We start from the raw sequence: 14,994 nt of genomic DNA on the forward strand, positions 1-14,994 counted from the left end.
CAAATTTTCAAATGTTCTAAGACCAGAGCAAGACCTAAGTTTTTCAAAAAATTACGTCGCTTATCGTTTGGTTTGTTTTTATTTATGCGACATATTATAAGCGCATTAATTCCTATGTGTCGAACATGGCATAAAAATTGTCAGGGGCCACCTTTTGGAGTTACGACTCACATCATATGAGGCGCAAAGTTCATCAGGGACGTCAACCCCATATTTAGCTTTATTGTAAAAGGTATTGAATTCGGGTTTCGCTTTTCTCCGCTTGAAACACACTCCGCACTCTAACATGATCCTCTTCTTCTACTTCATCATCATAATAAGGTAAGTCTGAGTCAGACAGAGTCTAAACCCGCCATGATACGTGATATTTTCTATTCTATCCGTTTATAGTACCTATTTTATAATAAGTACCTGTTAGACAAACAAAAACATTAAATTCACAGAAACAAGCAAAAAAAATGTTTGCAGACACCAAGAAATCATACACAACAGTAAAAATCGATAACTTAGCCATGGCGCGAAATTGTTACATCAATTGTGAGGATGGGTCATATTTACCTTTTTCGAAAATACACGCGTGTAGCTCCCAGTACACTCGACGTCGAAAGGATTTCACTTCCAAAACGTTTAATGTACATTATTAGCTCCAGCTACTACAAAGAACAGCACAATCGTGCACGTAATTACAAAGATATTGTAAATTATAAACAAGCCGGGTCATTTTGACCCAACCTCAATGACGCCGGGTTAAATGGAAATCATTACGTGAGAACTAATTAAATATGCGCATAAACAATTAAAACCGCAACTGCACACTTATTGCAAGCAAGGAGTAATAATAAGAACAAATTATTATTTTGTAAGTTCACTTTAAAATATTTTTATTTGATACATAACTACGTACTAAATTAATAGTTATAAATTTTGCAATTTCCTCTTCTTACGAATCGATACTTTTTATGTAGGTAACGATGTGTAAAACAAATATTTATATATTTTCTCGTTAAAGTTAATTATTTGTGATTTTTAATTTAATCTTAAACGAAATAGGTAATCCCAACGTCAATGTTATCAATTTAAATTTTAAAACTTGTATATGAGTCAGTCATTACCATTCGGTCTAATTACCTAATATGGTGTGATGTAAAATTGTATTGCTATAAGAAATCTTTTTAATTGAATTTATAGGTTAATGTTCGATTACTAATGAAAGGCCACCAATAACTATTATTTGCTTTGATTTTGTGAGATATCAACAGATTTTTATGAATGTTGTTACTTCTAAAATTTCCCACGTGTGTAAAAAATATTACAACGGAATATTTTTTTCATCTGAAACATTTTTTTTTTTCATTTATACCGTCGCGTTATATGAAAATACGGTTGAATTGATAACCCAGGATTTCAAAAATATTTTTATAGTTATAAACTTTTCGTTATTTGATAAAAAAATAAGAGTAGGTAAGAACGTACTTATATGTATAATTTTGACTACTACCCACACAATATGTATTCGTTTAGTTAGACATGATTGATAGCGGCTAATCGAACCGATCTTATTGCTTTCGTAATACGCTCAATGAATCAAGAAGTTATGAGATATAGTGATACATTAATTTGTTTGAAGGTTTGAAATTACGCTAGCGAGGAAGTGTAGTAAAGATTGTATTAGGTAGGTAAATAAAAATTATATACCGGCCGAATAAACCTCCTCCTTTTTTTTGAAGTAGATTAACAAATATCTGAAATTAGTGTTAATTCATAAGGCAGGTAATTTGAACTTATGTTGTAGATCTTATTTACTTATACCCAAAATTTGTTATGATACTTTTTCCGGAGATCGTGATAAAAGCACCACTCAAATAATCCCACCCTAATGCCCTGACTTTGCCTTTTGTTTCTGACGTGTTTTCTTCCTTTTTAAAATAGTTTAATCGTGTTCTAATTCTTATTCACTCTATGGGAGCCTAAGAGCTAGCGCGCAAGAGCAACTTTTGTCTCCGCAACTATTTTATCTCTTCCATCAACTCTATGGGCTAGTAAGAAAGTGCGCGCACGTAGCGACGCAACTCCCCATAGCTCTAAAATCATTTTCAAGACTAGCCTAATATGCATGTCTAATTACTCAATAGTTACATACTGGGAAAACCACATTGCAAAAACAAAACAAATGGGTCACTTCAATCACTGTCGCTAGTGACTATGGAATAAATTGCCGTACTTCTAATTGAGTGTGGTCAGTTTTTTAGTGTAATAAATACGCTAGGCGACATGTGAGATCTGTGACACGACGGGTTTTTTGTGAGCAAAAAGTATATTGTGTTGATTTCATTCTGCTGTGTATTTTATGGTGCATTGTTTTATTTTGAACCGACTTCAAGATAACTAGTAACTCGTATGTTTTCAATAGACTACTTATACGTCAAATAGAAAACATTTATATTCTTTTTATTGGATAGGTAAAATTTTAGAGATGGTATTTAAACCATCACTTATCACTTAAATTATTTGAACGTGCATTTATTTTACAAAATCAAGTGTTGGTTGTCTGTCTGAAGATGGAGGAAACAAACTTAGTTATTAACAAAAATTATACAAAACGACAAAAAAGTAAATCTTTGCTGCATATTCGATTGCTTAGTGCACAAAATGTGATTGATTTATCTCTATAGTTAACAGGAAACCTAGTATAATATTTCAAAGTAAAACCCACATTTTCCTCTTGAGCTTTACCGCTAGCTATAAATTGTCTAATCAAGTGCAACCGAAAAGGCAATTTAATGAAGCCGAACCGTTTTTTTCGACAGGATGTATTTTATTCAGTTCGTTTATTTATAATGTATCTTTGGATCTGTTGCACAAGAAACGTAATAAATTATGAAAAAGAGGTCGCGTATGGCGGTGCGTGTTTGTTTGTTTTTGTGTCTTATGTATAATACTATATGTTTACTAATAACTTTGACATATGGCGAATGGTTGCTTATTTCTTGAAGCGCTTTTGTTTTGTCCAAGATCAATGTCAAATAGTGTCTTCTCGCTTGTCTGGTTATCCTGGAACTACATCAATCTATATGGCATGGCTTTCTGTCTTTTTGGACACAACTAGATTGTTGATAAACATTAGTTATAATCTTAATTAACATGATGATGATGATGTTTTAGATTTTAGAATAAATAAGGTTTACATACAGACCTATCTCTAACAATCTTCTTATATATAAAAATGAATCGCAAAATGTGTTGGTAAGTGCATAACTCGAGAACGGCTAAACCGATTTCGATAATTCTTTTTTTATTATATTCCTTGAAGTACGAGGATGGTTCTTATGTAGAGAAAACGTAAACATGTACCACGGGCGAAGCCGGGGCGGACCGCTAGTAAACAATAATTTTCTTGTCTAGCAGTAGACGTCCTATGGCTAATGGCTATGGATAAATTTGAATGAATATTAGTGTAGTGTATTTGCATCGATTTGCATTATGCATTATCTGAGGATCATATTTGTTATGTGGGTATTTGTAAAAATAAAAGTCAGTTTTGATTAAGTATATCCGGTGTACGTTATTTACTTTCCGTATAATTCCCTCAGAACAACGAATCCTATTCGTTGTTCAGAGATAAATTCCTTAAGGGGGCTTAATAATTTTAAGAGAAAGTACAAAGGAACAAAAACAACAACAAACGTAATATTTTAAAAATAATACCGATAAGAAAGTCAATTGATTACGCTTTTGGTAATCTGTTGTGACGTTAAAGATAATAATATTCAACAGGAAATTTATGAATTAAAATAAAACACAATTTGAATTACTTACTAATTTTCATTAGTCATTTGCGCTAATTTATATCATTCATAATTCTAATATTCAACCTATTAATCAGTCATAAAATATAATGAAGAACATTCATCTTAATAATGAAATAAAATGGTCATTAAAATAAATGCCATATATTTTACACATAATTATTACATTGAAGGTGTTGAAATGGGCATAATTTGAATAACGTAGTCGTAAAATTAGATGTATCGTTACGATCCATGATTTTTGGTTTGACGAAATGTGGCAGAAATTGTGTTTTGAAATACATATTTCGTTATCATTTTAAATGTAGCGATTTGAAATACGTTTTTGAATTTTTAATTGGTATAATTTTTTACTTTCAAAATTTAAAAAATATCATCAAAATTCGTTTTATGGCGTTAAAAATGCTTTGTGATAAATTTTTAAAGAATGGAAATAAATCGACCATGAAGCATGATTCCAAACCGCACGTTTGTATTTTTTAAAGTGTAAATAAATAAATCAAATAAATAAATTTCAGGAAAAATTTCACACACGGCACGATCTGATCCCATATTAAGTTTTCGCTTGTGTTATGGAAACCAGATGGCTGATAAAAATACATAATATATATAATTTTAAATAAATACATAAATAGATAATTAACACCCAGACACAGAGCAAACATCGATGTTCATCACACAAATATTTTTATATTTTTTTTATATATATATAATTTGCCCCGGGTGGGAATTGAACCCATGACCTCTGGCTTGGAAGGCAGGGCCACTACCAACCAAGCCAAAGTATCTGTATTTTCGTCAGTCAATTGTATCTTTATTTATTTTCTAAAACAAATAACAAAAGAATATTTAACCAAACAGCAAAAAATCAACTAAATAGTAAATACTTACACAAAAGCCAGAATACATAAGTTGGTCTTTGTTGAAGTGCATAAAGCGTCCTCTTCTTTAATTAGGCGAGCTTTAACTTCAAGCTTTGCGTTTTATTTCCATAACTACACCATAACTCATCAACAAATATTTCATTTGACTCCACGACAGTTTACCCAATGTTTATCAAAAACCAGCTCCATAAATATGTCCATAATAACTGTACCAGTGTCAATATGTAACAGTAACATGATGTAAGGTTTTAGATAAGACGCAACCTTGTGAAGCTTGCGAAACTGTCTCTAATGCTTAATCGGATTTGTTGCGATACATATCTATCAGTTGGCAAGGTCAGTGGGGTTAGGTGACAAATTTATTTTATGGTAATGAGATAAGAGGTGCAGCGTTGCAAAGAATTAGAGTTGAAAGTGTAGATTGCGCCTCGGGGTGCCTCAAGGAGATGTGGTCGGTCCTTACTATTTTTGTTGCATGAAAACCACTTATACGACATTAATTGAAAAACAGTTTGAAAATATAGTTAAATACTTTGTAAGAATATTATATAATTGGCTATAACATAACATAAAAAAGGAAAACTAGCAAAAGCTCGAATGACACATCTGTTGAAGATAAGGCCGCTCACAATCTGATAAATGATACAGTACAATTTTTTTGTATTTTATAATTGGAATTGATTCCATATAACATTATATAAACCGGTTAAAACTGTAGCAAATTCCAATACTACAATTGATTAATTAAGAAAAATATGTGACCTTTATCAAAGACTACTTTTTATATCAAACACATTTTAATCTAAATATTTATTTGCAGGACTTCAAGGAAATCTTGAAATCGAAGTACATCCAAGGTCTCGAGATCCACGATGCCCACCGGACTTTCAACAGGACGAAAGTCTCCGAGTTGGTCGGGGAAGCGAGGTCCGCTGTCTCATCAGCTAACAAGGGTCCACTTCTACTGGCTTTGCCTGCTCATCCAGAGCTATTGGCTAAATACTACGACCTGAGGACGCTGATCAAGAAGGCAGATCTGATGATGGTGCAGACCCATGCTTTGGGAATGGTGAAGAAGATGACGTATCATCCGAGTAGACTGAGCGGCTTGTGGGATATGATGAACACGGTAAGTGAATTGGTTTTTGTTACAACTTACAGTAGAAGGTAAGGTAAAAGCGGATAACTGAGTTGTTCCGGATTCGATTCCTAGTGGAGACTTTTAAAACGTTAAAACACGGATGATTGACAAACTTATTAAGATTGTTATTGATATGATTTAAAAAATTAGTGATTTATGATATTAGAAAAGTACATAAAAATTTAATAATAATTATTATGCAGTGAATTGATTATTTAGTGGAAATTATTTTATATTTCTTCTCATTTTGAACTGCTGTTTTAATGTTTTGAATTTGAAATCTGTTTTATTATAAAAAGTCGGTTAAATCAAAGATTTTATTGATAAAGCATTTATAAAATGTAACATCATTAACATTGGATTTTGATTACTATATAATATGATATGTTTTATAATAATTATTAATACTACACATAATGTATCGAATTTTACGAGCATAGGAAGCGGCACCCGGATTCCATCTGGCCATATTTAGATGTTTCCTTGACTTTTAAAATGATCCGATAAAATATAGATTTGCTCATTTGTTTCGATTAGTGTGTTTTTGTTTTAATTATAGAGGTAATATATAAATCATGTCTAACAAACATACCATAAAACGGACAACTTCGTTATTCCTATGTTCTATTTAGGGGCCGTATTTTGACCCCTTATTTCCAGAGAGATTACGCTGTGAATTGAACTAACTTGAAAATTCATATTCATATCCATGGTTAATTATCTGTGGTTAATTATTATGGTATTATATGAATTTGCCAGTCAGTTCAATTCACGGCGTAAACTGACTGGGAATATGAGGTCATAATACGGCCCCTGATAATCCTTTGCGTGCCTTCTGTTAAATAATTATCTTTATAATAAATGCATATGTAATTTTTTACTCACAATAATATAATAAACAAGTTTTCTTATAGTTAAAGCATAACATAATTTATTTTGTATATCATAATTTACGTACAATCCTGCTGCTCAAACGTCGAGAAGGTAAACGGCTTTTAAGAAAAATTAAATTAGCTTTTGCTCTCTATTTGTGGGAAAATAGACCTTATTTCTAGTAGAATAAGATTTAATAGGGTTGCAAATGTTATGTTGGTTATATGTCTACGTTTAAGGATATCTAGGCCACACACAACAGGTGCATCTGCTATTTGTAATCCATGTCAGGTTTATGTCTAGTAAGTTATTTTGTAATAAGTTATGTATGAAAGACTTTGCGGTGTAATTTTTAAAGAAAAGTTATGGTTTGATGTCATTGCTAATGTAAAAACTGCAGGGGTTCATTTTATTAATTTTCATGTTAATATGATTTTCTTTTGCGATTATTTTACAGTAATATCATAGACAAATATATGTTAAAGATTATGCGTATTAAAATTTGTCGGATTTGTGTAAAACATAACCCGTTGCGCATCTAGGTTCTGCCAGGATTAATTTAAAAAGTCTTTATTTCACTAAAAAATAATATAGATTTTTACTATTTAAATAAATTCTGTTTTAGCAGACATTTCTTCCTAAAAACAAACTCACAAACCTACACTTTTAACTTATTTAGCTTTTATTAAATTCTACTTTCCAACATTCCAGGATTCCGTAGTAGACCTAGTCATAGGTCTCGGAGTACCACCCTCCAAGATCGTCATATCCTTACCAGCGACCGCCCGTCAGTTCACCCTCCAGAACGAAACCCTCAGTACTCCGGGAAGCCCAACCCTGGAGGAACAGCCCAGGGAGATAGACCAGGGGGAACTGTGCAGACAGCTGCAGAAGGGAAGGTGGACCCTGGAGAGAGACCAGGATCTGTCCGCGCCTTATGCTTTTAAGTAAGTTTTTTGGGTTATATGGTAGTGCTAATTATTGACGAAGTAGTTGTGATTCATCATGCCTGTGCATTTTATTAATTTTTTTTAATATTAAAGACTTCCAGCCTTTATACAATGACTAGCTTTTTGTAAAAAAAATGTGTGCGTGTACTAGTGTACCACGTAAGAAGTGAAACTTCTTTATGACCTTATTTTTCAAAAAATAATTTACTTTATGCAACTTTACAGGAATACGTCGAATCACGCGTGGTAGGGATAAAAACAAGATGGCGCGTATCGAAAAAATGTCACGCGTAACGAAAAAATGTTACACTAAATTTTTTTCCAACCCCGATAAAGAAGTTTCACTTCAAAAAAAATGTTGTGTGGTTTTATGAAACCACGGTAAAAGTGAAACTGTTCGAACGGTTCCGAACACTGCTTTGTGTAGCGCATGTCGCGTGTCGGTCGCGACACGCGACACGCGACATGCGCTACACAGACTAAAAAGTTTGAGACGATGTAATAAAAGTTTCACTTTAAAAATACCAAATATTTGGTTTCGTTTGTTTTGTAGTTTATCGTCGAGATATAAGCTACATAGTTAACATAAATATAACAAGGAATGCATTACTAGGTAACCTATGAAAAAACAATTAAAAAATATATAGGTACTTGGTTTATTTTAGTTATTACATTATTTATATATGGAAGTGATAGAGGAAAACCTAAGAAAATTCTTAGGAATTTGATTTCTGTGAAACCAGTTTTTGCAACCTTTTGCGTGCATCTTGTAGAATTTGCCTAGTTGCATAAGGATGCCTAATTGCCTAGACATTGAACTCAAAAATAGTAAATCCTCTGTAACTTGATATGTATATAGAGCAGGCTCCAAGGAGATGTTCGTTTGCATAAATCGCGGACCTAAATCTGACTTCTGATATATATTGTATAGATCCCAGACATCCTATAAACAGATGTTGCCAACCAGTTTTGTGGTCCCCTTCCCCGCACCCCGGTAATTAAATATGGCATACAAAGAAAAAAATAAACATTTCCAAAACATGCCGCGTGGGGTATCAAATGAAAGAGCTTATTGAGTAGATCACGAATATATAGCATACTATAACATTTCTTACATTTTCTCTAAGATTTTTTAGAAAATTTACGAAAATGGTCCATTTTTGAGTTAACTTTAAACCACTATAGATTGAAAACTCATGAATATATTTTTTAAATAATTAACAATAGTCCATTGTTGACGATTCAATAGTTCGTACAGTGAAATAGTTGCATGGGGGAGTGGGGGAAGCATTCAAAGATGGCGAGTATATTTTCAAGTTTATGCCAGAAATAAAGGCCTAATACAAAAATATCGGTGTCAGGGCTTAGAATAATTATCTCTGCACTGTCGTTGTGTTTGACAGAATGAAAAATATGGCAGAACATTCTTGAATCAGCCTCTTAACTTCATCAGCCTCTTCTAAACTTGAAAATATACTCGCCATCTTTGAATGCTCCCCCCACTCCCCCATGCAACTATTCCACTGTACGAACTATTTAATCGTAAACAATGGACTATTGTTAATTATTTAAAATAATAATTTAAAAAATATATTCATGAGTTTTCAATCTATATGGGTTTAAAGTTAACTCAAAAATGGACCATTTTCGTAAATTTTCTAAAAAATCTTAGAGAAAGTGTAAGAAATGTTATAGTATGCTATATATTCGTGATCTACTCAATAAGCTCTTTCATTTGATACCCCACGCGGAATGTTTTGGAAATTTTTATTTTTTTCTTTGTATGCCATATTTAATTACCGTTGTGGGGAGAGGGGGACCACAAAACTGGTTGGCAACATCTGTTTATAGGATGTCTGGGATCTATACAATATATATCAGAAGTCAGATTTAGGTCCGCTATTTTTGCAAACGAAACTCCACTGAGAGTCCGGTCTAATAGGAAATCATAATATACCTAGACGAAATTAATTGGCTTTATGTTATAATTTGGATTTTTTTAATAAAAAATTAGAATTTATTCAAAATTTTTAATAACGACATTCGTTGCAATCTTATTACTTTCTTAGTTTCGTAGTAAAAGACAATTATAAAAACATACAATTGCAAAATTTATTATGTTGCATTTATAGTGCTCATGATGAGCTACTAACAACCTAGCTATAAGGCCGTCTTTTGGTGTTTTATATTAAGGTTTTTTGTTTATTTTGGCTTGGTTGGTAGTGCCAACCCTGCCTTCCAAGCCAGAGGTCGTGGGTTCGATTCCCACCCAGGGCAAATATTTGTGCGATGAACAAATGTTAGCTCTGTGTCTTAATTATCTATACAAGTACATATTTATTTAAATATATATATGTTTATCAGCCATGGTTTCAATAACACAAGCGAAAGCTTAGTATGGGATCAGACCGTGCCGTGCCAAAATTGTCCTGAAATATTTATTTTATGTATTTTAAGCTATTGCATAGCTTCTATCGCGGGCCTTGAGCGCGGGGACCGAATTCAGAAATTCCGTAACGAAAAAACCTCACGCTCCCCACTCCGACAGGCTCGGAGGTGTGGTTTGAAGGCATAGCACGCAATAGCTTTACCGCGGCAGTCCACGAGTGCCACACGTCTTTTTTATTCATTCATTCATTCATTCACCCAGGAATTCCACCTGGATATCCTTCGAGGACTCGTCCTCCGTGGACGTGAAGGGCAAGTACGCTCGAGTGCGAGGTCTGGCGGGACTTGCGCTGTTCGCTGCCGATAAGGACCTGGACTCGCCGTGTGGGAACACGCTGAGATATGCGCTCAATAAAGTGCTGAATCAGCAGAGCAGGGCGCCGAGGGCTGCTGTGTTGAGGTAAGTTTATAGGTATTGTTGTTTATAGGTAGGTTTTTGTCACAGAATACATAATAGTAGCTAAACGCTACAGAACGGACACTCTCCGCCTCCCGCCAAAATTAAACACTTACCTCACCCCGCACGATCATACTATAAATGGTCCGCATTTTTCTACAAGGACGATACGCAACGAAGATTGACAACATTATTCAGATTGACTTAAAGTAATTTTATTATTTTGGTATTTGTGATGATCGTTTCTCGTAGAAAATTGTTACATATTGTGCTGTTTACGGATGTATTTCATCAGAAAAACGCGAATTTCTTTACACTATTCATAAATGTACCAACCATAAACCGTTAACACACACATTTGCAGTCTCTACAGTGTGACTGTCAAAACGATAATTTTGTGTGGAGTGTCCGGGGTGTGGTTTTGTTGAAAGAAGGAAGGTTATGTTTTTCGAGTATAAATCGTTAGATGGATTTTGACTTAAAAAGTGTGATTATAAGTGTCAGAATTGTGGTAATGATATAGGCTACATAAATTAGTCATCTGGTTTTTGTTTTCATGATATTTGTTAATTAGGAAATACCTTTATATCTATAATTACAATTACAATAAAAAACTTAAAAGAAGCTGGTTGTTCTTCAATGTCTGTCAAACACTTTCTACTTGTCATGGTCTTCGCATTGAAGAAAAATATAGAAAAGTGTGGAAAGTGAACGATCAGACACGGAAATATATTATTTTTTTCTTCGTAAAAAGTTTAAGTTTATATTTTTTTCTTACTTTATTAATTGAGAAATACATAATAATAAAGAATTGTTTTAAAAAATATTTCACTTGTAGGTCCCTCGAGAACGAGATCCTCCAGCCAATAGCTGGTCGAGCGTTAGATGCTCTGCAAGTGTCGCCATACAGAATCACGCAGGTTGTCGACGCGGATGGTGTTATACATAATATTAGAGAGGTAAGTTTGTAGATGTTATTAATATTTAAGTTTCATAATATTATTATTTTTTTGTTAGATATGTTTGTTTAGAAAATAAATTTTAAGAAAAAAATATTTTAGCTTGAACGATAACATACTTTCATAAACATTCGAAAATTTTTGACAAAACATGTACATTCATTTGGTTGATGTTGCAAAAACGTATTAATAAAAGGATTGGCAAACCGTCTAAGAAAAAGTAAGGAAATCCTATAATATGAGATCCTTTGTAATTAATTTCTCTCCAGATTTTTATAGCATGCAAATCTACACTTCTACACTAATATTATAAAGAGGAAAACTTTGTTTGTTTGTTTGTTTGATTGTAATGAATAGGCTCATAAACTACTGGACCGATTTTAAAAATTCTTTCACCATTCGAAAGCTACATTATCCACGAGTAACATAGGCTAGGTTTTATCCCGGAAATCCCACGGGAACGGGAACTATGCGGGTTTTTCTTTGAAAACGCGGGCGAAGCCGCAGGCGGAAAGCTAGTGTTTTATAAATATAAAATTTTCGCGATTATTACTTATACGCGCCTTTGAATCCCGCATATAATTTTTTCAATTTTTGAAGTGAAAACTTCTTTAACGGCGTTGGGTATAAAATCTTAAACTCGCGTCAGGACACGTGACCCTGATCGAAATAGCGTAAGACGGATGGATATCAAACATGCTCAACGTTAATAATCAAGTTTTCACTTCTGCCGGCACTCCCGGGGTGCAACCCATCTTTTTTTTTCAAGTTTAATATTTATCTACATAATTCAATATATACATATAATTCATACATTATTAAATAATTCAAATAAAGATTTTATTTATTTATAACTAGATTTCCGCCCGCGGCTTCGCCCGCGTTTTCAAAGGAAAACCCGCATAGTTCCCGTTCCCGTGGGATTTCCGGGATAAAACCTATCCTATGTGTTAATCCAAGTTACCCTCTATATGTGTGCTAAATTTCATTGTAATCGGTTCAGTAGTTTTTACGTGAAAGAGTAACAAACATCCATACATCCATACATCCATACATCCTTACAAACTTTCGCCTTTATAATAGTTTATAATAAAATAATAAAACTTATCCAGGACACCCGCACGGAGTTCTCGTGTTCCCGTCAGGGCTACTTCGTGCACCCGCGCTCGTGTGCGCGCTTCTACCGCTGCGTCAAGTTCGACCAGTACTCGCCCGACTATACTGTGAGTTGATTGGTTGGTTGTTTGGTGTCACTTTGAGTTGATTGATTGGTTGTGAGTTGAGTGTGAGTTTGTGAGTGGGTGTGAGGTGTGAGTTTTTTTTTAATAATTATTACTAATTATAAAATTATGATATGTAAGAAATTGTATTCCTGTTCATTTTTTCGTTAAATTTTAATTGTATGATTAATTACTGGTAAAAAAAAAATTAAAAGTTATTTAAGCAAATTTCTAGTTTTTAGACATTTTTGATTAGTTTAATTTGAAAATTACTTAAGAAGTTTCAAAATATTTTTTGGGACATTTTTTTCAATAATACGACATTACTACAAATACCACCATATTATGTCATGCTGTAGACATTTAAAGATTACGACACCTATTTACTATTATTATACGGTACAATTTGGTTCAGATACAATAACTGGTTTCCATGGCACAGGTGTTCGAGTTCGACTGTCCCGCGGGTCTGGAGTTCGACCCCCGGGTGGAAGTGTGTGTGTGGCCCGGGAGCAGAGCCGGGGCTGGGGCTTGTGCAGGGTCTGCGGAGATCGCGCCTGTACCGGCGAGTCGCTTTGTGTGTCCCAGTGTTGAAGGTTTGTATTTTTGAAGTGAAAACTTCTTTAGCGGCGTTGGGTATAAAATCTTAAACTCGCGTCAGGACACGTGACCTGGTCGAAAAAGCGTAAGACAGATGGATATCAAACATGCTCAACGTTAATAATCAAGTTTTCACTTCTGCCGGCACTCCCGGTGTGCAACCCGTCTTTTTTTATTTTATTTGTTTGGAGATAATTTGTGTGTGTTTGTGTACTGTAAGATAGGTGTTGGGAGTTTTAGTGTTGAAGGTACTGTGAGATAGCTGTTGTGTGAGTGTTGAAACTATGTTGTAAGTGTTCTAATGTTTTGTTAATAAATATTTTGACGTGACAACGTCTTATAATTCGATAGAGCCGGCTGCACGCACGAAAAAACATGACTCATGCGGCGTTACCTCGCTGTGAGGCGTTCCATGTAAGGCTTGAAGTGCGAGCGAGAGCGCGGAACAAGCGACAAAGAAGCACAATCGGACGTTGTCACGTTCAACTATCGTCAGTAAACCGACTTTACAGACAACCAATTTTTTATTTTTTTTATGTGGAGATGGTTTGTGTTTTGTGTGTATGGGGGTTAGGTGTGAGTTCTGATGGTGAAGGTACTGTGAGATAGATGTTCTGTTATATAGTTTGAACATCTATCTCGCAGTATCTACACCACACATAGAGTGTTGAAGGTATGTTGTAAGTGTTCTAATCACAGGTTCTAATGTTTTGTAAATAAATAAATTATTTTAAAAAATGTTGGAGGTGTGTACTGAGAGATAGGATTTTTATTGTTTTTCATGTTAAAGTATAGGAGCTAGATTTATTGTGTGTTTTAATATTGAAAGTGTAGTTGCTAAAAATTTATCATCGTTAAATTGTGATGACATTTAGTTCCTAGATACATTTTCCATGTTTAGAAGTGCTGACATTTTTTTCATGAATTGAATGATATTGATGAAATAAAAAGAATTATAATTATTGAATGATTGTTTTAAATATTATAAATGTTCATGTGTTGTTTTGATTAATTTTTGTTGGTATCTTTTAAATTATATTGTGTTACTGAAAATAATTTAACTCTTCCAATTTGCAATACTTTTTAACAAAATACTTCCAAACTTATCATTAACTAGCTGTTCCCCGCGGTTTCACCTGCATTGCTCCGCTCCTGTTGGCGTTAGCGATAATATATAGCCTATAGCCTTCCTCGATAAACGAGCTATCTAACACAGAAATAATTTTTCAAATCGGACCAGTAGTTCCCGAGATTAGCGCGTTCAAACAAACAAACAAACTCTTCAGCTTTATAATATTAGTATAGATTAAATAACCAAAAATGATTATATCCAGGTTTCTACGCGGACCCCGAGAACTGCCGCTGGTTCTTCGCCTGCCTGGACCACGGCACTTCCCCGCTCGTGGCCTACGAGTTCCGCTGTCCCTTCGGTCTCGGGTTCGATGCCGAGCGACGCAAATGTGACTGGCCCTGGCTCGTACCTGCTTGTAGGAACTTGGGCAGATATGAGGCGGAGGCCTTTGGGTTCTCTAACGCTGTGCTTAGTGGTAAGTTTGTAGTTAGGAATAGCAGTGGTGATGGTATTTTTATAGTATACTGATTGTTTCTCATGAAATTTATTTTATTAGCATTGAAACGCACTTTTTGGTGCAATTTGTTATATTAATAACTTAAATTCCATTTTACTATGGAAATTGTGTAGTAAGATTTAACTAC

At 34.1% G+C, this 14,994-nt stretch overlaps 1 protein-coding gene and 1 long non-coding RNA gene across 2 annotated transcripts in view; both read left to right on the plus strand.

Moving 5' to 3' along the window:
* The window catches only part of LOC149486837 (uncharacterized), a 332,103-nt gene that overhangs the window by 162,548 nt on the left and 154,561 nt on the right, over positions 1-14,994 (plus strand). The window lies entirely within an intron of this gene.
* Positions 1-14,994, plus strand: part of LOC149486846 (uncharacterized) — a 32,457-nt gene that overhangs the window by 11,671 nt on the left and 5,792 nt on the right. The window contains exons 2-8 of the mRNA XM_089698463.1: positions 5,511-5,819; positions 7,416-7,651; positions 10,305-10,502; positions 11,338-11,458; positions 12,571-12,681; positions 13,121-13,274; positions 14,613-14,825. Coding sequence (XP_089554589.1) covers positions 5,511-5,819; positions 7,416-7,651; positions 10,305-10,502; positions 11,338-11,458; positions 12,571-12,681; positions 13,121-13,274; positions 14,613-14,825 — 1,342 coding nt within the window. The remainder of the gene's footprint in view (positions 1-5,510; positions 5,820-7,415; positions 7,652-10,304; positions 10,503-11,337; positions 11,459-12,570; positions 12,682-13,120; positions 13,275-14,612; positions 14,826-14,994) is intronic.

This window comes from Colias philodice, chromosome 8, assembly GCF_061535455.1.
Source record: "Colias philodice isolate Cphi_HAF_F1 chromosome 8, ilColPhil1 Martin Lab GWU primary, whole genome shotgun sequence".
Classification (NCBI taxonomy): Eukaryota; Metazoa; Arthropoda; class Insecta; order Lepidoptera; family Pieridae; genus Colias; species Colias philodice.